At 37.7% G+C, this 24,901-nt stretch overlaps 1 protein-coding gene across 1 annotated transcript in view; it reads right to left on the minus strand.

Moving 5' to 3' along the window:
* LOC111571154 (poly [ADP-ribose] polymerase tankyrase-1-like) overlaps positions 1 to 24,901 on the minus strand; it is a 166,111-nt gene that overhangs the window by 58,234 nt on the left and 82,976 nt on the right. The window contains exons 7-14 of the mRNA XM_055004022.1: positions 17,385 to 17,479; positions 15,633 to 15,699; positions 15,296 to 15,482; positions 10,564 to 10,685; positions 10,387 to 10,478; positions 6,973 to 7,051; positions 5,161 to 5,332; positions 1,711 to 1,868 (exon numbers count right to left, since the gene is read on the minus strand). Of these exons, the coding sequence (XP_054859997.1) occupies positions 1,711 to 1,868; positions 5,161 to 5,332; positions 6,973 to 7,051; positions 10,387 to 10,478; positions 10,564 to 10,685; positions 15,296 to 15,482; positions 15,633 to 15,699; positions 17,385 to 17,479 (972 nt within the window). The remainder of the gene's footprint in view (positions 1 to 1,710; positions 1,869 to 5,160; positions 5,333 to 6,972; positions 7,052 to 10,386; positions 10,479 to 10,563; positions 10,686 to 15,295; positions 15,483 to 15,632; positions 15,700 to 17,384; positions 17,480 to 24,901) is intronic.

Raw genomic sequence — 24,901 nt, forward strand, 5'->3', positions numbered from 1 at the left:
ACAATATCCGACTGACATTTAGCAGAAATCACTACGACTACGACTCCATGAGAGCAACGAGAACAGAAAGGTCAGGACATTTTCCTCTAAAAACAGAGTGTAGGTGGACATCTAATCTAACAGAGTGGGATTCTCTGAGAGACTGAATATTAATGAGTCACATTATAATATAAGGGTTTATCCCATCGGTAGCTCAGCGCTTTCTGCTCCAAACCACAGCTTCATTTATTCATAAACGAACCCCATTTATTCCTCACAAAACAATTAGGTTTCTACAGATTCAAGAACAACATTTGTATTATTTTTCATATCTGCCACGGTGGTGTCAAACTCATTCTAGTTCAGCTTCCACAATATGATCTCCAGTGGACTGGACCATTTGAATCACAGCATAATAACCTATAAATAACCACAACTCCTAATGGTTCCTTTGTTTTAGTGCAAAAAAGGTACGTTCTGAAAATGTTCACATTTAAGGATTTTTTTTTTTTTTTAACAAAACATGAACAACCTGAAATTTCAGAAGCAAAATAAATTCAATTTCAAAACAAACTGACAAAAGTCAGACAAAAACCAACAAAAACAAGACAAAACATTACAAAAATGAGACGTCCAACGACAAAACAGACACAAAAAAGACACAAATATGAGACAAAAGACAGAAAACAAAAAACAGACAAAAAAAGTTACAAAGGGACCAAAAAATGGAGAAACGACAAAGACGAGACAAGAAGTGACACAAATGAGACCAAAAATGACAAAAGCGAGAAACAAAACAAAAAAAATGGACAAAAGAACACAAGCAAGACAAACATGTTGGACGCTCCTGCCTTAAATCAATCTAATGAAGTTATAATCTTTACAAATTCACTGTAAGGGTCAAATTAAAAGGGTGGTTGTTTTAAACGGTTACAAGAGAAACACGCTCAATTTCTCCCAATCAATGCTGCCTTAATTTGATAAAGAATGTCAAAGCCCAACAGTCTGAGTAGCTCTGTGGTGTTTAATGACACTGATGGGGGAAATAATTTGCTCTGAGAGAGCAGAAATCTTTCTAACTGCCTCATTAAGGTTTGAAAATAGTGTGGAATCTACATGAAACTTGACCAGCCGCATGAATGAACAGTAAACTGAAGCAGAATTTATACTCAGGTAGGTCTACATCAGAGGTGTCCAACATGAGGCCCGTGGGCCAAGAGCGCCCCCCCAGAGGGTCCAATCCGGCCCTCAAAGTGTAAAAATTCCAGAGAAGACATTAACTGCAGATTGTAAATTAGTAAAACTATAAATTTAAAATAATTTCTACACCATGACAAGTTATTTTGATCGGAAAGTAAAATACTAGATTGTTCATTGTTCTTTTGTGTCTCATTTTTGTCATTTTTATCTTGTTTTTGTTGTTTTTTGTCTTTTTTGTATGACTTTTGTCATTTTGATTTGAAAATGAACATATTTTGCTTCAGAAATTTCAGGTTGTTCATAATGTTCTGTCAAAAAACTAATTCCTTAAATGTGAACATTTCCAGAACATACTTTTTGCACTAAAACAAAGGAAACATTTGGAGTTGTGGTTATTTACAGGTTATTATGCTGTGATTTTACTGGTCACTGGAGATCAAACTGGGCTGAATGTGGAACCTGAACTAAAATGAGTTTAACAGCCGTGATTTAAGGGAAGAGAGAAACCCTATATAGTGTCTAATTTGTGGCTTGTACACTGGAAAGAGTCAAAACGCCGTCTTCAGACGACTGTCGGCTCCAAAATGTGACAAAATGCAGCCAAACTACCTTGACAGTGTCCAGGTCTCCAGCTTTAGCAGCTTCCAGGAGTCTGTAGTCCACATCTGAGTTCCTCACTGGGACGTTCTCTACAGAGCAGCAAACACAGGAGAACAGCGGTGAAACAACCAGCACAGAGTCTGGATGAACAATAGTAGAGGCTCACAGTTAAAAGGCAACATGAAGGGAATCCATCCTCTGTAAAGACAGGAAGTGAAAGGAAACACTGAGAAACAACTGTTTGTTTCAAAGTGCTGCTAAAGGATCAAATGTGTGAGATTTATGGAAGTGACACTTTGTTAATTTGCCCCCTGGCAGGAAAGACTGAATCATCCTGTTTGTCTGGATGATTACAGAGCAGCAGGAAAACACAGAGAGGAAACAGAAACCAAGCACCACACCTGGATGAGTGAGTGTTTCTACTGACCTGCTTTGTGCTGGACGTTCTGCTACAGCTGCTACAATTAATGCAGCTCTACCTGCCGATTTTTTATTCATTCTCATTTGCAATAACTCAGTAAATCAGACAGTTCTGTTGTCTAATAATGTATCTGGGATCAGGGCTGCAGGATACAAGTTAAAATGAACACAAACAGATTATCAGAGATAACAGTTATATCAATTCTGTTACAGAACATAATAGAGAAAAACATGCTCGGGGTAATTTAGAAACAGGGTCATCACATATTTTTATTTATGATCCTCTCACCAGTGTCTGCAGCGCATGTAGCAGAGCACGTATCACAGCCGAGCAGATGGTGGAGTCGAGGGTTTTTCTTCATGGCAAGTTTCTAATATCGGGAAAGTGATCATATTTGGTAACTTCCACCTCTCAGTGAGGTGAAGAATCATGTGGTTTCCACCCAGTCAATCAGCGAAGATCACTCCATGTTACATCACACTACATCGTGGTTTTGACCAATCAGCAAAGGCCTGGAACGGATCAAACGTTCTCTTTTCTCCAAAGCTGGAAAAAGATGGACTTGCAGTTCAGTCCTCTTCCATATCGGCCTAAAAATCAAGTACCAGTCGGGCTCTACTATTAACCCTTTGATGCACAACATGGGTCAAAAGTGACCCATATTCAATGGAAAATACATGTCTTTTGACCCATGTTGTGTATCAAAGGGTTAAAATAATGTTAAAGCTGGTATTCTGTCTAGTTTTAAAGATGCCTGTTAACTTCTATGGTACAATGTTTTAATGACTGGGTTTCTGGTTTATTTGTGGACGCACAAGTAGACAGGTGACACCAAACCACTGCTGGGCTGTAGCCTTGATAGAAGCAGCACTGACACCAGTTTAACTACATTTCTCAGTAGCGTGGTGGGAACACAGCTGTTTTCTGAATCAAATAGCTTCTCAGTAGTGAGGAAGCACTTTTGTACACAAAGTAGTGCTGTAGCATCTACACAAGCTACAGTACAGCAGATATTTCAGTGTGACTTAAAGTGAAACTGAAGATCAGTGCATGATGCCACCGCCATGCACAGATGTATAAACCAACAGAAGCCCTTCTGTACTGACATCATGTACTAATCCTTAGCGCAGCCTGCAAACACCCACTAGCAGCTTGTCAACAAATAGCAGCTAGCTAGCTACGTGTTTTTCCACTATGTGTAGGCAGCCAGTAAATGAGATTATTGGAGAATAAATAAGCAAAAGAAACTTCTGCTGCTGCTTTTGTTGATGTAGCTTAGCCTCCTGCATTTCTCTGCAAGTAGTGAAGCTTCATTTTATATTGTATAACTGCTAGCTTAGCTCACTACACTTTTCTGCAATTTTTACCACCTCCTGTGAGTTCCACCAATCATAGCACTCCAAACGTAACGCACGTACATCACCGAATTCATTTCCTTGTTTATGGTTTGAAGATGCAGACATGTTGCATTGTAATGTCTCCCATTTACCAACAAAAATTACTGCTAGAGACCGTGAAAAACAATTCCCTTCACCAAAGCAGAGCTAAACTGTTTTACACCCGTGAAATATTGTGGTGGAATATAAATGAAAACCATCAAATGACAAACACTTTTCTATGACGGAACATATCAGGAGAACGTCTGAAAGGAGCAGACCACAGACCAGACAGATCATCATGATGGAAGCTGTGCATCCAGATCTGTTGGAGCTCTGAAAGAATGAAGGGAAGTTCGATTCATTAATTGACGTGACGAGCCGTGAGCGTGTGTGTGTGAACACGTGTGTGCCAGGATGTGAAATTAACTTTTTAAGCCACTGACAGATATGTCCAAATATGACTCATTCAATAGTAAATGATCATTTAGTGCCTTAAATCTACCAACCACTTCCTGTTAAACCAGTATCTGGCTGCTGCTAATTTCCCACCGTGGTGTGCCAGCTGGTGGAAATGGGGTGGAGCTGGGGATACCCGATGTCGGCTTTTTTGCCGATATTGTCCAACTCTCAATTTCCGATTCCAATATCAACCGATACCGATATATGTGGGCTATTTAACTAATTTTAGGTAACATCACATATCTCCTGATTTTATTGTGATGCTTCATTGGATGCATTCTCAGATGCAACAAGGCTTTCAGATGGAAACATTGGGCAAAATAACAAAACTACTTCAACTTAAGGTATGGAAAAAATGCCTTTAAAAAAAAATGCCTCAAACAACAGTTCACACTCTCCCTCTATGAGTCGGTAATGCTGATGAAATCCAGGTATTATTTTATCGGTTTTCATGATAGGCAAAAAAAATGATAATATTGACCGTTATTACATTTTTATGCCAATATCGGGTCGATAATATCAGGCATCCCTAGATGGAACGCGTAGTTTAGTAAGAAATATTGTCAATCAATTGTCACCATCTCCCACAATTTCATTGCAACAAATACGCTTTAAACATCGCAACTTACATCGCAATTTTTTAAAAAAGCTGCTGCAAATTCAGGCATTTTAGGGCTGCAATGATCTCTGAAGGGACTGAATAATTCAATAATCAACAGGTGGAAATAACATTTTAAGAAATGTTAGCAAAAACAGGGAAGAAGACTACAAGTTAGTAAATGTGGATGTAAAGGATAAAGGGTTTAAAATGTTAAATTTGTGTGAAATCCTTCAACACCTACGTTGATTAATAGAAACTTTGTCGGCAAAAAATAAAAACCACACAGAGCACCTTTAATCTTTAAACATTGCAGCTCTGCTCTGTGATGTGGAGGTGAGTTGGCTCTCTGCCTTCAGATCTATTTACCTATCTGCACCTTCACTCTGAAAATATCAATATTGACCTTTGGAGAAGAGCTCCAGTTAATCCCACTATTTACAGCATAGCAACAGAAACACAGCGCCTCCACATCTGACGCCCACTCAGCCGCTCCCACACACACGCTAGAGAAGGCAGCGTACCGTTGAGTATTTGCTGAACGGCTTCGTTTCCCATCTGAGCGGCGGTGAAGCCCTGCAGTGACACCAGCGAGGCGTCGGCCCCATATCCTAGCAACAGCCTGCAGGTCTGGAGGTGTCCTGCCAGCGCGGCGCGATGCAACGCTGTCTGACCCAGCGTATCCAGGGCGTTCACCTGCAGACACCTTTACGTTATCAACCCTGAAAGAGCCGCTTCACAACTTTTACATCTATTGTAGCGTCGGTTTGTTGTTTTAGATTAATGCTGTCATTTTACTCCTCTGGTGCCTCAGAAAAGTCATCTACAATATGCTCGATTTAAGATGAAAGTGTCCTACAATGTTGTTTAGTCGTGCAGGAAAGTGTTTCGCATTAACCTAGGGGTGTTAAACATGAGGCCCGTGGGCCAAAAGCGGTCCTCCAGAGGGTCCAATCCGGCCCTCAAAGTGTAAAAATTACAGAGAAGACATTAACTGCAGATTGTAAATTAGTAAAACTATAAATTTAAAATCATTTCTAGACCATGACAAGTTATTTGGATCATAAAGTAAAATACTAGATTGTTCATTGTTCTTTTGATACTTTGCGTCTCATTTTTGTAATATATTGTCTTGTTTTCATCGTATTTTTGTCTGTCTTTTATCATTTGTCTCTTGTTTTTGTTGTTTCTCGTTTTTGTCATTTTGTTTCGCTTTGTTCATTGTTTTGTGTATTGTTTGTGTCGTTTTGTCATTTGTCCATTTTATTGTTGCTTTGTAATTTTTTTTGTCTCTTTTTTGTTTTGTGTTGTTTGTCTAATTTTTTGTTGTTTTGTGTCTCGTTTTTATTATTTTGAGTCATTTTTGTAATATTTTGTCTTTCTTTTGTCTTTTTTTTATCAGTTTGATCATAAAGTAAAATCCTTTATGGTTCAGCTCCAGATAGCTGTGACTAAATGTTGTGTTCCTTTGTAGACACTGTGATCTGGAAGTTGTAATGTGGAAATGATAAACTGAGGCTGAATGTTGATGAAATGCACTTATTTTTCATAACAAATTTTAGTTTGTTCATAATGTTTTGTAAAAAAAAATTCCTTAAATGTTAACATTTTCAGAATGTACTTTTTTGCACTAAAACAAAGGAAACATTTGGAGTAATGTTAGTTATTTATAGGTTATTATGCTGTGATTTTCCTGGTCACTGGAGATCAAACTGGGCTGAATGTTGCCCCAGAACTAGAATAAGTTTGACACCCCTGGTATGAAGCATTAAAAATGTAATTTGTCAGTTCATGTTCGAGGCTAAATTTCACCCCGGAAGAACGATGAATATCAGACTAAACTGGCAGCTTCAGAAAGACATCCTGACCCATAAAAACATAAGCAGATATTGAACACTGATCTTTCGGATTTACTTCGGTTGCAGTTATGCAATATTCAAACATATATTTGCTGTTTCATGTTCAGTATGAATTGATTATGATTTAAAATCTTTTTTACTTTGACAGTAAAGAGTCTTTATCTGAGGAAAGCCACATTGCTTGTACTTTGATTTAATGCTGTAAAACAATAACGCATAAAAGTTTCTTATGTGAACTGTACATACGAACAATAAATACACACTCCTAGAGAACGAAACAGAAAAAAATAGAACCTTTTGTGACACAAATATTTATAAAATATGGAGATGAACACACAAACCAGACTGGTTTATTGATGATATAAAAGAATAACTGGACACTATTTATAAAAAACTGAACTTGGAAGTGAAAATAAAGATATAAATAAATAGATGGACACGATGAAGATTAAAATGAAAACATAAAATGTAGTTTACCTTTGCCCCATGTTTCTGCAGCACTTCCATAATGTCATTATGAGCTCGTTCTGCTGCCACATGGAGAGGAGTCATGAAACTACAGAACAAAGAAAGGAGATGAATGTGAATATTACAAATCTGTTTTATTGCATCCCTACTGATTATAAATCACACCTACAACACTGTGATATACACTGCCCATCCAAAAAAAAAAGTTGCACACTCTAACATTTCATTGGACTGCCTTTAGCTTTGAGTACGGCACTCATTTGTTGTGGCATTGTTTCAATAAACTTCTGCAAATTTACAGCATTTATTTCTGTCCAGAGATGCATTAATTTTCTACCAACATCTTACTTGAGTCCAAGAGTGGGAGAGCAGAGTCCAAAAGACTCAGTGAGTCTTTATGATCCGGCGGAGAGTATGTGAATGAACAAGGCTTAAACAGTGAGCAGGTGATATTGTGGGCAGGTGAGCTGATTACTGCAATGCGTGTCACCTGCAGTAATCAGCTGATTGCAGACAGGTGAAGCAGGGAGGGCAAGAGGGCGAGTGACAGGGAGCGAGAGACAGGAGGGAGACAAAGAGAGACAGACAGATACAGAGAGACAGGAGGGAGACAAAGAGAGACAGACAGATACAGAGAGACAGGAGGGAGACAAAGACAGACAGATACAGAGAGACCAGGAGGGAGAACGAAGGAGAGAAACAGGCGCTGGAACAGGGATCATGACAGAGTTTGTTCCTCTAAGATGATGGTTCTCCACTAGCCTTCAGGCTTTAACCCTCCTGTTGTCCTCATTTACGCCAAACAACAAATATTTCCTTGTCTAAAAAAAATCCAAAAATTCAGCTAGAAAATTTCCCAGATTTCTGAAAATTTGCAAAACCTTCAGGAAGAAAATTCCATTAATTCCTGAAAAGTTTCCCTTAAAAGTTTTATTTTAAAAAAAAAAAAAAATCCAACAAATTTGGCAAGAAAATTCTTGTAAATATTTACAAAAAATGAGTAAAAATCATCCAAAAAATCCTAGAAATATCTAAAGTTATTCCATATATATCAGTAAAACTTCTAATATTTTCTTTAAGAACATTCACATAAAAAACAACCAAAATCCAGCGAAATTCATTGGATTTTAGTAGATTTTTTTGTGAATGTTCTTAAGAAACATTTTTAACATTTCTTTTTTTCCATCAAAAAAATGTTCGAAGATTTCCCAAAAATGTTGAAAATGTGGACATCAGAAGTTTCACTGTGAATTTTTTTTCTTCCACATTTTCAAACTTTAAACCGGGTCAATTTTGACCCGCAGGATGACACAAGGGTTAATAAAGTGTTGGACAGTTCTTAACCTGATTTTAGTTGTTTCATCTCCTTAGTTGTTTTCTTTGCTTGATGCAGGCCACTAATTTGACCCTTCTGAGACATATTAACATCCTTTCCATGACCACAGGATATGTCTTCCAACATGAGAAGCTCCTCACTGCATCAGCTAGGGTTAAAGAAGTTGTCATCACTGCAGTAATGATCCAATGAAAGGATCTTATCTGTTACCTTAGTTAAATCCAGGTGGTGACTTGTTTTTGGACAGGCAGTGTATGTAGCTTATTAATAAAATCCACCAAGATTTACCTTTTTAACAACATGTAGACCGATTCTAGTTAATGGCTCCAGATTTCCTCTGTTATCAGGTTCTTCAACAACAAACTGAGACTTTGGGGACAACCAGAAATAAAATCCACTGGTACTTTACTTTTCTGTTCTATTCTGGTCGACCAGCTGTCAGCTACAGAAAACCTGTAAATAGCAAACCTGCTTCACTGCTTTGTGCTTCATTTCTAGGACAAAATTCTGCTTTTACAGAATAATTTGTTTCTACATTTCCTCTGATTCCCCGGACGAGATCATGGGGTTTGTTGATCAACCTCACAGACTAATTTAGTGAGCTGCTCCACACCTCACTTCCACATCCAGAGAGTGGAGGTGAGACTGAAGCTTCACACCGGTTCATATTCACACCACCATCTGCTGGAGGCTGCCACTGCCTGAAGTGATTAACCCAAAGATCTGTCACTGTTCAGTCCCACCACTCCACTGCAGAGGAACTCGAGACACATAAAGAGGAGCTGGGTGTGTAAATAAGCAAATCTATATCCACACATGTTCATTACATCCACAGACAGAAGCATCAAAACACACAAAACACACAAGTCAGTCATAGAGCTATTAACACTCTGAACCCCAAAGTCACCGGTGGGTTTGAAAGGCATCAGATTTGAGTCTGAAACGGTAAAAACAGAGATTTCCAATTTTCTAACTACTCATCTGTCACATGCTGTTCAGTCAGGAAACCTCAAGAAATCTGAGTTCACTTTATTCTACATGTTGCTGTTTAAAAACTACTAAAAAACAATTAACTTTAAATAGATACTGTAAAAAACTAAAAATTCTGCAGTCCACAGCCCAACCAAGAAGTCATTAGTACTATATTTCTATGTTTTTACTGTATTTTTACTATATTTTTATTTACTGTATTTTTACAGTATTTTCACTAGATTTTTACTCTATTTTACTGTATTTTTACTATATTTTACTGTATTTTGTTATGTATTTTTACTCTATTTTTACTCTATTTTTACTATGTTTTGCCATATTTTTACTGTATTTTTACTGTATTTTGCTATATTTTTACTGTATTTTACCTATATTTTTACTGTGTTTTTCAGCAACCATCACTCCTGTGTTCTAATGCTACACTGTGTTAGCTAATGGTGCTGAAAGGCTTATTGGTTAGAAAACCCTTGTGCAGTTATGTTAGTACATGGATAAAAGTGGGAGTTTTCATAGAAAACATGAAATTATCTGGGTGACCCCAAACTTCAGAACAGTAGTGTAAGTAATCAAAGAAATTCAACTTGCTTTTCTCTTTTATTACATTTTACGGCATCATAATTGTCATACACAACAGAAGCTATTTTTCAATTCTCTCTACTCTCTAGCCATGATCTTCTATAGAAGTTGAGAACTTTATATTGTAGTGAAAAATGATTCCACAGTGAGTAAAAATGTGACAGGGTTTTATGTAAAGTGCTTGTAGACTAGTTTTACACTGAGGTGAAGCTAAGACGGCTGCTGCAGATGATCTAGATATTGTTGTTTTTATTTATTTGATGTGTTTTTAATCTGTTCATATGTTCTGTTCTTGACCAAACGTACTGAAGCAAAGACAGTTTGAATCACTTCTGAGCATCAGGCTGTCATCTTAACTTCCTGTTGAATTTTACTGAAGTTCCTTTGAACGGAGACGCGACGGCTTTACTGCTCTTCGGTGATTCACATCAGTGACTTGTGCACCTCTAACATACATCACCCACGGGATACAAACGTACAGCTCTGAGGGATGCATGCAGATGAAAACAGCCTCTACTCACTCTTTGTTCTTCTCGTTGACGTTGGCGCCTTTCCTCAGCAGCAGCTCCGTCACCTGTTTCCTTTTGGGATGAGGCGACGCTACAGCACAATGCTAACACACACAGAAAGAAACATCACATTAGCACCTCAGCGTCAGCGCAGGGATCCATGTGCAGCTTCATTCGTGTGAATCTCACCAGGGCGGTTTCATGTGTGTGAGGGTGTTTGAAGTTGATGATCTCCAGGGCGAGAGTCTTCTTAGCTTTGGCCATGTCGGCTTCTCGAGCAGCTTGAAGCAGCGAGTGGCCCTTAAATTCATCTGAACACAAACACACAGAAAATGTCAACACATTAAGGAACAGAGATGATTGTCCAAGTTGCAGTTTGTTGCAAAAGTATCTAAACCAGTAAAACCACAGCACAATAACCTATAAATAACCACAACTCCACATGTTTCCTTTGTTTTAGTGCAAAAAACTATATTCTGAAAATATTCACAAAAGAATACAACATTTAGTCACAGCTATCTGGAACTAAACCATGTAGTATTTTAATTTATGATCAAAATGACAAAAGTCAGACAAAAAAAAGACAAAAAACAACAAAAACAAGACAAAATATTACAAAAATGAGGCACAAAGTGACAAAAAATGAGACAAACGATACGAAACAAAACAAAAGAGACAAAAAAATTAGACAAAAAAAAGTTACAAAGCGACAAAAAAATACACAAATGACACAAACAAGACAAAAAATTACAAAAGCAAGAACCATATTGACAAAAAAGAGACAAACAACTCAAGTGAGACAAAAAAACACAAAACGACACACAACGAATAAAGCGAAACAGAATGACAAAAATAAGGCAAGAAACACAAGCAAGACAAAAAGGAAACACAAAATGACAAAAACAAGAAAAGTCATACAAAAAAAAACCGACAAAATATTACAAAAATGAGACACAAAATGACAAAAGAACAATCTAGTATTTTACTTTCTGATCCAAACAACTTGTCATGGTCTAGAAATTATTTTAAATTTATAGTTTTACTAATTTACAATCTGCAGTTAATGTCTTCTCTGGAATTTTTACACTTTGAGGGCCGGACTGGACCCTCTGGAGGGCCGCTTTTGGCCCACGGGCCGCATGTTGGACACCCCTGGTTTAGACCCACAAAGAATCATTTGGAGCTTCGGCTGAATCCAGTTATGAGATTCCTCCTGTATTATTTCACTCGGTGACTCTGCAGCACAACAATCCTTCACAAAGATCACTTCAAAGTTTTGTTTTGCTTCTTTTTTCCTTCACCGGAGAGCTAATAACACACGATGCAACAGTCTGTGATGGAGTCGGAGTGGAAACAAGTGATTATCCCCCCGGGGCCTGAGAATTACAAACAACAAAACTACTCAGCTCCAGAAGCATTTCAGGCTGCGTTAAAGGAGACGATCTGCCAACAGAGCAGCAGCGTTCATGCATTTAGAATCAGACATTTAGACAAACGGCACAAAGAGCTCACAGCTTCAGGGGAACGTGGTCAAGAGAGAGCAGCTACATAAAAACACAGCAGAAATGTGGGAAACAAAAGCAGCTTGTTCTCAATGTCACTCAGTTTTCACTGCACTTCACACAGTCACTGAAAGTGGACATTAGTGCATTTATTTACTTTCTTGCTGAGACCTATTTGAGAAAAAGAGCAAAAATACCTGGATAGAATGGGATATTAATGTTCAAAAAGGCTGAAAAATCTAGATTTTTAAAACCCAAAAGGGTAAGAAATCTGAATATAAACACACAGTGTAAAAATCCAAGACATTCATACACAAAAGTGGAAAAAAAGATGAATGCACAAAAGTGTAAAAAAAACAAAAAAAACCCAAAACTGGATATTAAAGCACAAAAGGGAGAAAACCTGGATTTTTAAAGAGCTAAACTATAAGAAATCTATAAATAAAGACACCCAAGTGTAAAAACCCTACACATAAATACACAAAAGTGCAGAAAAACAGAGCATTAATGCCCAAAAGTGTAAAATCCCTGGATATGAAGATATAAAAGTGTAAAAAAAAAAAAAAAAAAAAAAAAAGGGATATTAAGGCACAAAAGACTGAAAAATCTGGATTTTTAAAGAGCAAAAAAATAAGAAATCTAAAAATAAAGACACTAAAGTGTAAAAACCCTAGACATAAATACACAAAAGTGTAAAAAAAATAAGAGTCTTAATGCACAAAAGTGTAAAATCCCTGGATATTAAGACAAAAATGTAAAAAAAAAAAAGTATGCTATTGACGCACAACAGGCTGGAAAATCTGGATTTTTCCAAGCAAAAGTGTAAGAAATCTGGATATAAACACACACAGTGTAAAAACCCTAGACATAAATACACGAGTGTAAAAAAACCTGGATATTAAAGCACAAAAGTGTAAAACAAACATGAGATATTATCGTACAGAAGGCTGAAAAAAGAGTGGTAGATGAGCTGGAGTGCTCGAGCTGTAGCAGGTAAGGAAAGTTAACTGAAGAAAGCATATTAGAAAGTTACATCTAAGTCATTTTCAGATGAGTTTTTAGAGGTTAAGTCAACGTGTGGAAATGTTTTATTTTCTACCTTTAAACGCATTTTCTCGCGCCGTACTGATAAAACTACTTCCTCTCAGAAAAGAAGAAGATTTTATCTGAACTCTTGCCGTCCATGGCGACACAAACATATAGATTTTCTCACAACACTTGAAGGAAACGCACCTTACAGGCTGCTAAAAGCCTCCTTTCCTCTCCACTCTGAAAGTCTTCATATACGAACCCAACGAGCACATTTTCTACTGATATTTATTCCTTCATGGCTTCATCTTCAAAACAAACAGGAACAATCGTCCTGCAGTTTAAGGAGCCTCATGATTCACGTAGTTTTGTTTTGATCTGCTTCACTGCGCAACATAAATGCAACAAGTTCAGTGACAAAAGATGTGAGTCACGAATTAACTTAGAGCTGCAGAAGACTGATCTCTGTGTGCTTTGACTCTGGTGGCATAAAGCTGCTATAATTTAATCATAGAGGAAAATCTTTTCAATTAATACATCATGCATCAGGTAAAAGGCTCAGTTTAGACAATACAGACTGTGGAGTGTATAGGTTTGAGGGATCTTGGTCCAATCTGAGGGGATTCGAGGTGAAACGCTCCTAAAAAACGCTCCGACCCTCACATCCTTTTATGAATGAGCCGGAAGAACGAGACTCAAAGGCAGCTGCTATTAACGCGACTAACTGGCAGTCAAGTGGGAACATAATTGATTTGGATTTCCTGATTAACTGCAGCCAGAAAACATTAAAGCAATCACCACAAAATATATTATTCTGTGCAGGAACATTCATTTCTTTTTGAAGTTGGAGAATATCAAAAGCCGGGAAATCAAATTTCCATTCGCCGCCACAGTTTGTAACCACGACGGACTCCTTTCTGCTTTACATCTGCAGCATTTCAGTCAGTTTAGAGCTCATGAAGACATTATTCTGTTCTGCTCAGCTATCAGATGTCTTCACACCGATAATTCTCTTCCTTCTGCTCCAGAAAACAACAGTTCTCTTGTCAGAAATGGTTGATTAATGTCACTCAGTTTTCACTGCACTTAGTCACACAATCACAGAAGCTCCACAAACTTCTGGGTTTGCGACCTGAAAGTAGATTTTAGTGCATTTATTTACTTTCTTGCAGAGACCTACTTGAAAAAAAAGCAAAAATACCTGGATACAATGGGATATTAACGCACAAAAAGGCACAAAAATATGGATGTTTAACACAAAAGGGCAAGAAATCTGGATATAAACACACACTGTATAAAAACCCAAGACATAAATACACAAAAGTGTAAAATCCCTGTATAATAAAACACAAAAGTGTAAAAGAAACCTGGGTATTAATGCACAAAAGTGTAAAATGCTTGGATATTAAGACATGAAAGTGTAAAAAAATGGAATATTGATGCACAAAAGGCTGAAAAACCTGGATTTTTAATGAGCAAAACTATAAGAAACCTAAAAATAAAGACACTAAAGTGTAAAAAAAACAGTCTTAATGCACAAAAGTGTAAAAAAAACCTGGATATTAATGTACAAAAGTGTAAAAAAAAAAAAAAAAACAACTGGATATTAATGTAAAAAAGTTTTAAAAATGGATATTAATGTACAAAAGTGTAAAAAAAAAACAAAACTGGATAGTCATGTACAAAAGTGTAAAAAAAACCCTGGATATTAATGTACAAAAGCGTAAAAAAAAAAAACCAACTTGATATTAGCGCACAAAAGGCTGAAAAATCTGGATTTTTAAAGAGTAAAACTGTAAGAAATCTAAAAATAAAACACTAAAGTGTAAAAACCCTAGACATGAATATACAAAAGTGCAAAAAAAACAGAGTATTAATGCACAAAAGTGTAAAATCCCTGGATATTAAGACATAAAACTGTAAAACAAAAATGGGATATTGATGCACAAAAGGCTGAAAAATCTGGATTTTTAAAGAGCAAAACTATAAGAAATCTAAAAATAAAGACACTAAAGTGTAAAAACCCTTTCTATTTCTATTCACCGCCACAGTTTGTAACCACGCCGGACTCCTTTCTACTGTACATCTGCAAAGTTTCGGTCAGTTTAGAGCTCATGAAGACATTATTCTGTTCTGCTCAGCTATCGGACGTCTTCACACCGATAATTCTCTTCCTTCTGCTCCAGAAGACAACAGCTCTCTTGTCAGAAATGACTGAGATTCGCATATTTAAATGTCTCACTTCTCAGATAAGTCCACAGCAGCTGTTCCGTACATCGTCGGTATAAATCCAGCCTTCTACTGAACTGACCTGCTCATTAATTCAGCTTGGCGACACGTTTAGCGGTGCCGTGACGCCATGCAGCTGCGCTTTATGGAAATGAACTCACATGTGAGCCTCTCCTTCAGCTCCGGAGTGGGCGCCATGTCCACAGAGCTCTTGCTGTGGCAGTTGAGGAGGGTCGGGTCGGCGCCGTGGCTCAGCAGCAGGGAGCACACCTCCACCCGGTTCTTAGACGCCGCCTCGTGCAGCGGCGTGAACTGCCACAGGTCCATGGCGTTCACGCAGGCTCCGTGCTGGAAAAAACACGGCAAACATTACACCGTTTGTACAGTTTACTGCGTAGAATTCAAATAGGGAGTACAATGTGGCTCCATTTATACTGAATATAATCACGTTAATTAGGGGTCAGTGCAGCAGGAAATACTCAGATTCTATGTTTTTACCTTCAGCAGCAGCTCAGTAACTTCATAGTGTCCATAAGAGCAGGCGTTGTGTAGAGGAACCAGACCGCTGGAAGAAGAATAAAGAAGAATAAATGTCAATTCAAAGCAAATATTAGCGATGTCCAATATCTGATTTTTTGCCGATAACCGATATGCCGATATCGTTCAACTCTCAATTTCCGAATCCGATATCAACCGATACGATATATGTGGGCTATTTAACCCTCGTGTCGTCCTGCGGGTCAAAACTGACCCGTATTAAAGTTTGAAAATGTGGAAAAACAATCTATTTTCACAGTGAAACTTCTGATGTCCACATTTTCAGCATTTTTGGGAAATCTTTAAACATTTGTTGATGGAAATAAAGAAATGTTAAGATATTTCTTAAGAACGTTCACAAAATTTTTTTGTGAAAGTTCTTAAAGAAAATAGAAGTTTTATTGATATATATGGAATCACTTTAGATATTTTTAGGATTTTTTGGAAGATTTTTACTCATTTGTTGAAAATATTTACAAGAATTTTCTTGCCAAATTTGGGGGATTTTTTTTTTTTTTTTTTTTTTAAATAAAACTTTTAAGGGAAACTTTTAAGGAATTATTGGGTTTTTCTTCCTGAAGGTTTTGCAAATTTTCAGAAATTTGGGAATTTTTTTTGCTGAATTTTTGGATTTTTTTTCAGACAAGGAAACAATATTTTTTGGTGCCTTTAAATGAGGACAACAGGAGGGTTAACTAATTTTAGGTAACATCACATATCTCCTGTCATGGAATTAACACATCATGCCTGATTTTATTGTGATGCCCTACTGGATACATTCTCAGATGCAACAAGGCTTTCAGATGTAAACATTGTCTGAGCAAAATAAGAAAACTACTTCAACTTAAGTTATGAAAAAAATGCCAAATTTATGCCTTTTTTTAAAAATTGTCTCAAACAACAGTTCACACTCTCCCTCTCTCTGAGTCCAGTAAATGCTGGCGAAATCATGTGATAAGCAAAAAAAAACATCAACAATATTGACCGCTATTATATTTTTATGCCAATATCGGGCCGATATTATCGGACGTCCCTAACTAATATCAATTTCATTACTTCTTAATAATGGGTTCTAGCAGCCTTTTAATTTTGGCACAAAGCGATGTTTGGAGGTACACGTTAACATTTATAAGCTAACATACTGTTATTTAAGCTGTATATTGTTTATCTACACCAGGGGTGTCAAACATGCGGCCTGTGGGCCAAAAGCGGTCCTCCAGAGGGTCCAATCCGGCCCTCAAAGTGGAAAAATTACAGAGAAGACATTAACTGCAGATTGTAAATTAGTAAAACTATAAATTTAAAATAATTTCCACACCATGACAAGTTGTTCTGATCATAAAGTAAAATACTAGATTGTTCATTGTTCTTTTGTGTCTCATTTTTGTCATTTTCTGTTTTGCTTTATTCATTGTTTTGTGTATCTTTGTCATTTTGTTTCACGGTTTTGTCATTTTTTGTCTCATTTGTACATTTTAACTGTGGTACAAAAAGTCCTGCAGTTATATACTGACCCAGTTCTGCACATATTTAATCAGAAACCGAAATGAAAATGTGAAATATGAAAATCCCAAAAGATTGTATTGATGTTTCATCCATAGGAAGCATTACTGATCATATATTAAACACTTTTATACAACCCTACTGTGACGTGTGCTGTGAACTAAAGGTTCTCTCTTTATTTAAACCTCTCCGTGGCTGTGTTGGACGTACCCCTTGTCCTTGGCGTGGACATCTGCTCCGTGCTGTAGCAACAACTGAACTATCCTCACCCTGTTGTATCCCGCTGCCAGGTGGAGGGGAGTGGACTAAAGAGAAACAAATAAGAAAAAAAAGAGGAGAGGAGGAGTCAAAGAGTGGGAGGACGAACAGAGACAGAGACATAAAGCAGACAGTAGCCCACATGCTCATTCAACAGCCTATCATCAAAACATTATTACCATCAATCCTGTGGACGAGAGGGCACTGAAGTTAAAGTTTCCACATCCTACACTTTTAAGATGGGACCTTGGCAGAAGAAATGAGCTTTTCCACCCTGAATCAGTGCAAAGTCTGACTATAATTCCCTCCATAACGCTGACGGAAAGCTGCACTTCTGAATGCATTAGATGGCACCGAGATGAGATGCAGCATTTGGTCCACACGCTCTCACTAAAGGCCATTTTTCCTTAAAGCTGGAGTGAAACCAGGACCAGTGGAGAAACGCAACAGCAGCCACAGCATTCCCATTATTCAGTCAAATTGAACTTGTTGCAGGGAGGTGAAAAAAAGTAATGGAAAACCTGCTTCTAAGTCATGATATAAAAGCCGTTTTACAGCGCTGGGTGTACTATAGAGTCAACTGTGAATGGGACTGGGATTAAAGCTTTTACATGCAGTAGGCAAATATTAAAAATAATGTTACAGAACACACTGAGCCGACAGGAAACGTGTTGCGTTTTTGGGTAGTTCCATGAGATAAATGCCTTAAGTGTGGCAAAGTCTGTTTCACACATGGCATGCGTGGCCAGAAAATCCTCCAGAAGCTTTCTGTCTGCTGACTTTAGGAGAAACTAACGGAAAATTCACAAATATCAAACCTATGAACAGCTAAATCCTTTGGGTGAAAATCAGTTCACTCAAATACCAACAGAATATATTTTTCCTTTACCTGCAGTGGCACCGCATAACAAAATGTACCTGTTATTAACTGCACTAGCTGTGGATATGTTTTGGTGCTGCCACAAATCTACAAAGCCTTCTGGAGAGACTAACACAGGGGTGTCCAGCATGCGGCCCGCGGGCAAAAAGCGGTCCTCCAGAGACACAAAAATGACAAAAGAACAATGAACAATCTAGTATTTTACTTTATGATCAAAACAACTTGTCATGATGTAGAAATTATTTTAAATTTATAGTTTTACTAATTTACAATCTGCAGTTAATGTCTTCTCTGGAATGTTTACACTTTGAGGGCTGGATTGGACCCTCTGGAGGACCACTTTTGGCCCACGGGCCTCATGTTGGACACCCCTGCCCTAAACAGCACAATACTACAGCATCCCTGAGCCTCTGGAATCAGCTGGGAATTCAAAATGCTTTGTCATTGCAACAAAAGGTGACACCACAGCTGCCATAGATTGAAATTTCACTTTTGCCAGAACCGTAATCTGCTCCAGTGAGTTTAAATGACAGAATTTTCAACTGGATCAGTGGATGTTTCTTCCCAAAATGCACCTTTCTCCCTACATTTTACACATAAAAGTTTGCACCTTTGAGTTTTTACCAACTTTTACTTTGGGAACCTTAGATCCCAGAAACAGCGACTCCCACATTACAACTCTGTCTGGTCCCACTAGTCTTACAAATAGCCCCTAAATTGCAATCCTTCGGGTACCAAGAGTGCTTCCAATGTCATCAGGACTGTTTCGTTGGTCCCAGTGAAGTCTTTTCACAGGTAGGTGTATTGATTGTCCTGGAAGCAATGCTACTAGAAACAGATTTTAAGTCTTTTAAAAGAGCTTTGAATAACACACAGCAATTATATTTCTTGTCGATTCACCCACATTTTGTTTGGTAACACAACACTACGTCTTCCTTATGGACAGTAGCATTTATTTCAGGGGTGTCCAACATGCGGCCCGCGGGCCAAAAGTGGTCCTCCAAAGGGTCCAATCCGGCCCTCAAGGTGGAAAAATTCCAGAGAAGACATTAACTGCAGATTGTAAATTAGTAAAACTATAAATTTAAAATCATTTCTAGACCATGACAAGTTGTTTGGATCATGAAGTAAAATACTAGAGTGTTCATTGTTCTTTTGTTGTTTTGTGTCTCGTTTCTGTAATATTTTGTCTTGTTTTTTTGTCTTTTTTGTCTGTCTTTTGTCATCTGTCATGTTTTTGTCGTTTTGTGTTTTTTGTGTCTCATTTTTGTCATTTGTGTTTCGCTTTATTAAATTAAATTAAATTTCATTTATATTGCGCCAATTACAATCAAATTGTCTCAAGACAACTGTTCTGTGTATCGTTTTTGTCATTTTGTTTCATGGTTTTGTCACTTTTTTGTCTCGCTTGTACATTTTTTTCGCTTTGTAACTTTTGTCAAATTTTTTGTCTCTTTTTTGTTTTGTTTCATGTCGTTTGTCTCTTTTCTTGTCATTTTGTTTCTCGCTTTTGTTGTTTTGTGTCATTTTTGTCATATTTTTGTCTTGTTCTTGTTTTTTGTCTTGTTTAAAGTAAAATACTATACAATTTGGTTCCTGATAGCTGTGACTAAATGTTGTGTTCCTTTGTAGACACTCTGTGATCTGGAAGTTGTAATGTGGAAATGATTAACTGAAGCTGAATGTTGCTGAAATTGAACTTATTTTTCTTAAGAAATGTGAAGTTGTTCATGATGTTTTGTAGAAAGATAATTCCTTAAATGTGAACATTTTCAGGATGGACTTTTTTTACACTAAAACAAAGAAAAAAGTTTGTGGAGTTGTTGTTATACATCGGTTATTATGCTGTGATTTTACTGGAGATCAAACTGGGCTGAATGTGAAACCTCGACTAAGATGAGTTTGACACCTCTGATTTATTTAAAGCAGCATATGCAAATGTTTTAGAAAAACAGTGTTCTTTCTTTTTAAAAAATCCAATCTTTGGTATAAATGTGCGACCTGAGAGGTCCTAGTTGCCATCTAAGCTTGGATTATGTGGTGTTCCACTTGAACAACTCTAAATGGACACTTTATAGATGGAAACTGATGGTCTAAAGAATGAAAATGTCAAAGTGACAAGAAGACGGCCTCGTGTTTGGAAAGGGCTTCACCCCCCCTCTCAGCCCTCATCACTTATGCATGTGACGGCCATATTTCACACATTACTGTTCAGAAAGGTAGCACAGGGTCTCAAGAGGTGACGGCATGGAGGAGAGGTTTATAATCTTGCCTGACTGATTCATTTAGTTTTTTTTTTTCCAGAAGAGTAGGCGCATGTAGCCCTCCTGACAGACCCCAACCCCCAGTCCCACTCATGTGACCACCCTGCTTTCAGCGGCCTTGTTTTTCCACCAGTGCCGGTCCATAAAAGGCACCGAGGGGGCGAAAAAACGTGTCGGTGAAGTTTCAGTTACCGGCTCTGGCATGTGCACTGAACCCGCTGCACTGACTGTACCATCACCCGCCGGGATCAGGCGGGAACCTTAAAGAAAGTGCAAAGACTTCTCCTCCTCATGCATAAGGTCACGTCATTCCAACACAGATGATTCCACTGACAAACATGTTGTGCTCCGGCAGGTCATGACTGTTGGGTGGCAGCAGGTTGACAGTGTTGGTGGGAAAGTGAAGGGAAAGTGCTGAGGGAAGAAGACCAGGAGGTGTCTGCAGGATTCACATGCAGCTGCACAGTCTCCATCCAACAATCTCAAACCTCTAAAGCAGGGGTGTCAAACTCGTTTTAGTTCAGGGGCCTCATTAAACCCAATTTGATCTCAAGTGACCAGTAAAATCACAGCATAATAACCTAGAAATAACCACAACTCCAATTTTTTCTTTGTTTTGGGGTAAAACAAAAAAAAGTACATTCTGAAAATGTTCACATTTAAGGAATTATCTTTTTACAAAATAATTATGAACATGTTAAGAAAAATAAATTCAATTTCAGCAACATTCAGCCTCAGTTTATCATTTCCACATTACAACTTCAAGATCACAGAGTGTCTACAAAGGAACACAACATTTAGTCACAGCTATCTAGAACTGAACTATATAGTATTTTACTTGAAAAACGACAAAAAAGAACAAAAACAAGACCAAATATTACAAAAACGACACAAACAACAAAAGCCAGAAACAAAATGACAAAAAATGAAATAAATGACATAAAACAAAACAAAAAAGTGACAAAAAAATTACCAAGTGACAAAAAAATATACAAACGAGACAGAAAATGACAAAAAAGTGAAAATTACAAAAACGAGGCAAAAACACAAAATGAAAGAAACGAGAAACAAAACGACAAAAACGTGACAAACGATATAAGACAGGCCAAAAAAGACAAAAACAAGACAAAATATTACAAAAATGACACACAAACAACAAAAGCAAGAAACAAAACAACAAAAAATGAGACAAACATGAAACAAAACAAAAAAGGGGCAAAAATGAGATAAAAACTGTACAAACGAGACAAAAAAATGACAAAACTGTGAAACAAAACGACAAAAACGATACACAAAACAATGAATTGTCATGGTCCCCTATTCTCTGTGCTGTGCTCCTGGCCAGATGACAGCCCAGGCTGATCGGACACAGCTGCTAAAGGAGCACAGCTGTGCCCGATCAGCAATCAGTGGCAGTTAAAGCCGGACTCCACCCACCAGCCGCCGCTGGTCCATTGCTCCTGCTGGCTCTCCACCAGCCAGTCCACCCAGGTCTGCCTCGGCTCCGGACCCCCCTCTCCGCTGCATATTAGCAGCCCCGTGCTCTCTGCTGCACATCTGCAGCACCAGCCTACGCCGCCGCCAGACTGCTGGCTTCGGAACCGGCCTGCCCCCCCTGGTTTGTTTAGTTTTTGGTGTTAGCCCATGTAGTGGCCAGTTTTGTTGATTATTTCTTGATTAGGTTAGAGCTCTGTTTAGTTTTAGTTTAATTTGTTGATTTCTGTAGGAAGTTTGGTTGCCTTGGTTAGTTCAAGTCTGTGTTTAGTGTTCTGTTGAATAAAAATCTTTGTTTAAGTCTTAGTGTGTCTGCCTATTGTCTGTGGTGCCTGCACTCTGGGTTCAAAGCCCCCCCGAGCTTCCTGACATGAATAAACACACAACACACAAAAATGAGACAAATAACACAAAACTACAAAAACGATACACAAAACGACAAAAACGATACACAAAACAATGACTAAAGCAAAACACAAAACGACAAAAACGAAAAGTCAGAGCAAAAAAAGACAAAAAACAAGACAAAATACTACAAAAATGAGACACAAAATGAACCGATGAGAAATCTAGTATTTTACTTCATGATCAAAACAACTTGTCATGATGTAGAAATTATTTTAAATTTATAGTTTTACTAATTTACAATCTGTAGTTAATGTCTTCTCTGGAATTTTTACACTTTGAGGGCTGGATCGGACCCTCTGGAGGACCGCTTTTGGCCCGCGGGCCTCATGTTGGACACCCCTGCTCTAAAGGGTGCATTAATCTGCGCTGAGCAAACAACTTACCAGCATTTTTTGGGATGTCAACTGCAAATAATGTCACGGAGAACATAAAATGAAATAACAGCATTCAGAGACGCTACAGTTCATAAAAGACTCCATCTGCTGTGCGAGGTCACTGAAAGGTCGTCTATGGAGAAAATTCTCTCTCCACTAAGTCAGACTTCAACATCATTTCATAAACCGTGGTGCAAAACCTCAGCAACATGAAACACATGAAGCGTTTTGTCAAAGTGGAGCTCCTGTGACTCTCAGCCACTTTCAGACGGAGGCTGCATCCCTATCTCCTGCTTATTACGAGGCCAGATTTCAGACGGCGTCTTGAAAAACAGATCGTCCTGGCTGATCTCTGCTGCTCACTCAGGGTTTCATCCGAGACGCAGCAGCAGCAGTGGTGAGGCGGAGAGGCAGAGCTGGGTGGACAGATGGTACACTCGTATTTACAGGATGTGACAGCAGCGTTTGGAGGCAGCGGGACACGCTACGCCGCTAGTCGTCATCCTCGTTTTAAATGCAGCCTCTTTCTGCATGCGTCTATCTATGTTCTTGCAAATTGTTTGGGATATAAATAAACAGAAAAAAGCATTAATCGGGTCGTCGGTACGTCTTAAAGTGCTGCTAGTGAGTCACCAGTGCAGCCTTACATGCACGCAGACATGCTAACACACGTGCATGAAACGTTGCATCACCGTGATGTCGTTGCCAGGGTCGGACTGGGTGGTTTAAGCTCCGCCTCCTCACTCTGTCGGGTACATGCATGTGTGCCGCGCATAAAAAACCACGGCTGGCTCAGCTGATCTTGTGTTGGATTCTCTACACAGAAGCTTCATAAAAAAAAGCGGCTCCAGTTGAAACACCCTTCATTCAGTATCAGTCGCTGCAGCTTGCGGGGAATTTATACAGCAAAATTTTTTTTTGTTTTTAAACAACTCGCCAGGCATTATAGTAACTACTTAGATGACAGGAGAGAAAAACATCAAACATAAAGCAGAAAGAAGTCCTTTCTCAGAAATACCATTAACCCTCCTGTTGTCTTCATTTACGAGCACCAAAAATATTGTTTCCTTGTCTGAAAAAAATCCAAAAAAGACATAAAAATTTAAAAAAAAAAATTTAAAAATAGACAAAAAACAACATTTTTAGGAAATTTTTGAAAATTTTTTGGTAGAAAAAAGAAACGTTAAAAAAATTCATTCACAAAAAATCAACCAAAATCCAGCAATATTCGCTTGATTCTTTTTGTGAATGTTCTTAAAGAAAATATTACAAGTTTTACTGATATATATGGAATCACTTCAGATATTTTTAGGATTTTTTTTTTGGAAGATTTTTATTCATTTGTTGAAAATATTCACAAGAATTTTCTTGCCAAATTTGGGTGTTTTTTTTTTTTTAAAACATTTAAGGGAAACTTTTAAGAAATTATTGGAATTTTCTCCCTGAAAGTTTTGCAAATTTAAAGTTTGAAAATATGGGAAAAAAATCTATTTTCACGGTGAAACTTCTGATGTCCACATTTTCAACATTTTTGGGAAATCTTTGAACATTTTTTGGTGGAAAAAAGAAATGTTAAAAAAAATGTTTCTTAACATTCACATAAAAATCAAAAATCAAAATTGATTTTTATGTGAACACTCAAAGAAAATATTAGGAGTTTTACTGATATATATGGAATCACTTTAGATATTTTTAGGATTTGTTGGAAGATTTTTACTCATTTTTTGAAAATATTTACAAGAATTCTCTTGCCAAATTTGGGGAATTTTTTTAAATAAAACTTTTAAGGGAAACTTTTCAGGAATTATTGGAATTTTCTTCCTGAAAGTTTTGCAATTTTTTTTTGCAGATTTTTGAAGAATTTTTGGATTTTTTTCAGACAAGGAAACAATATTTTTTGGTGCCTGTAAATGAGGACAACAGGAGGGTTAAGAACAGAGACATAAATTCATCTACTAATTAAACATTTTATCCTCATGATAAATGTCTGACACCTGTGGGAGTTTACAGTGTCTATAAAAAGCATCATGAGGTAGAAAAGCGGCCCTG

The sequence above is a fragment of the Amphiprion ocellaris genome, chromosome 17 (genome assembly GCF_022539595.1).
Source record: "Amphiprion ocellaris isolate individual 3 ecotype Okinawa chromosome 17, ASM2253959v1, whole genome shotgun sequence".
Lineage (NCBI taxonomy): Eukaryota > Metazoa > Chordata > Actinopteri > Pomacentridae > Amphiprion > Amphiprion ocellaris.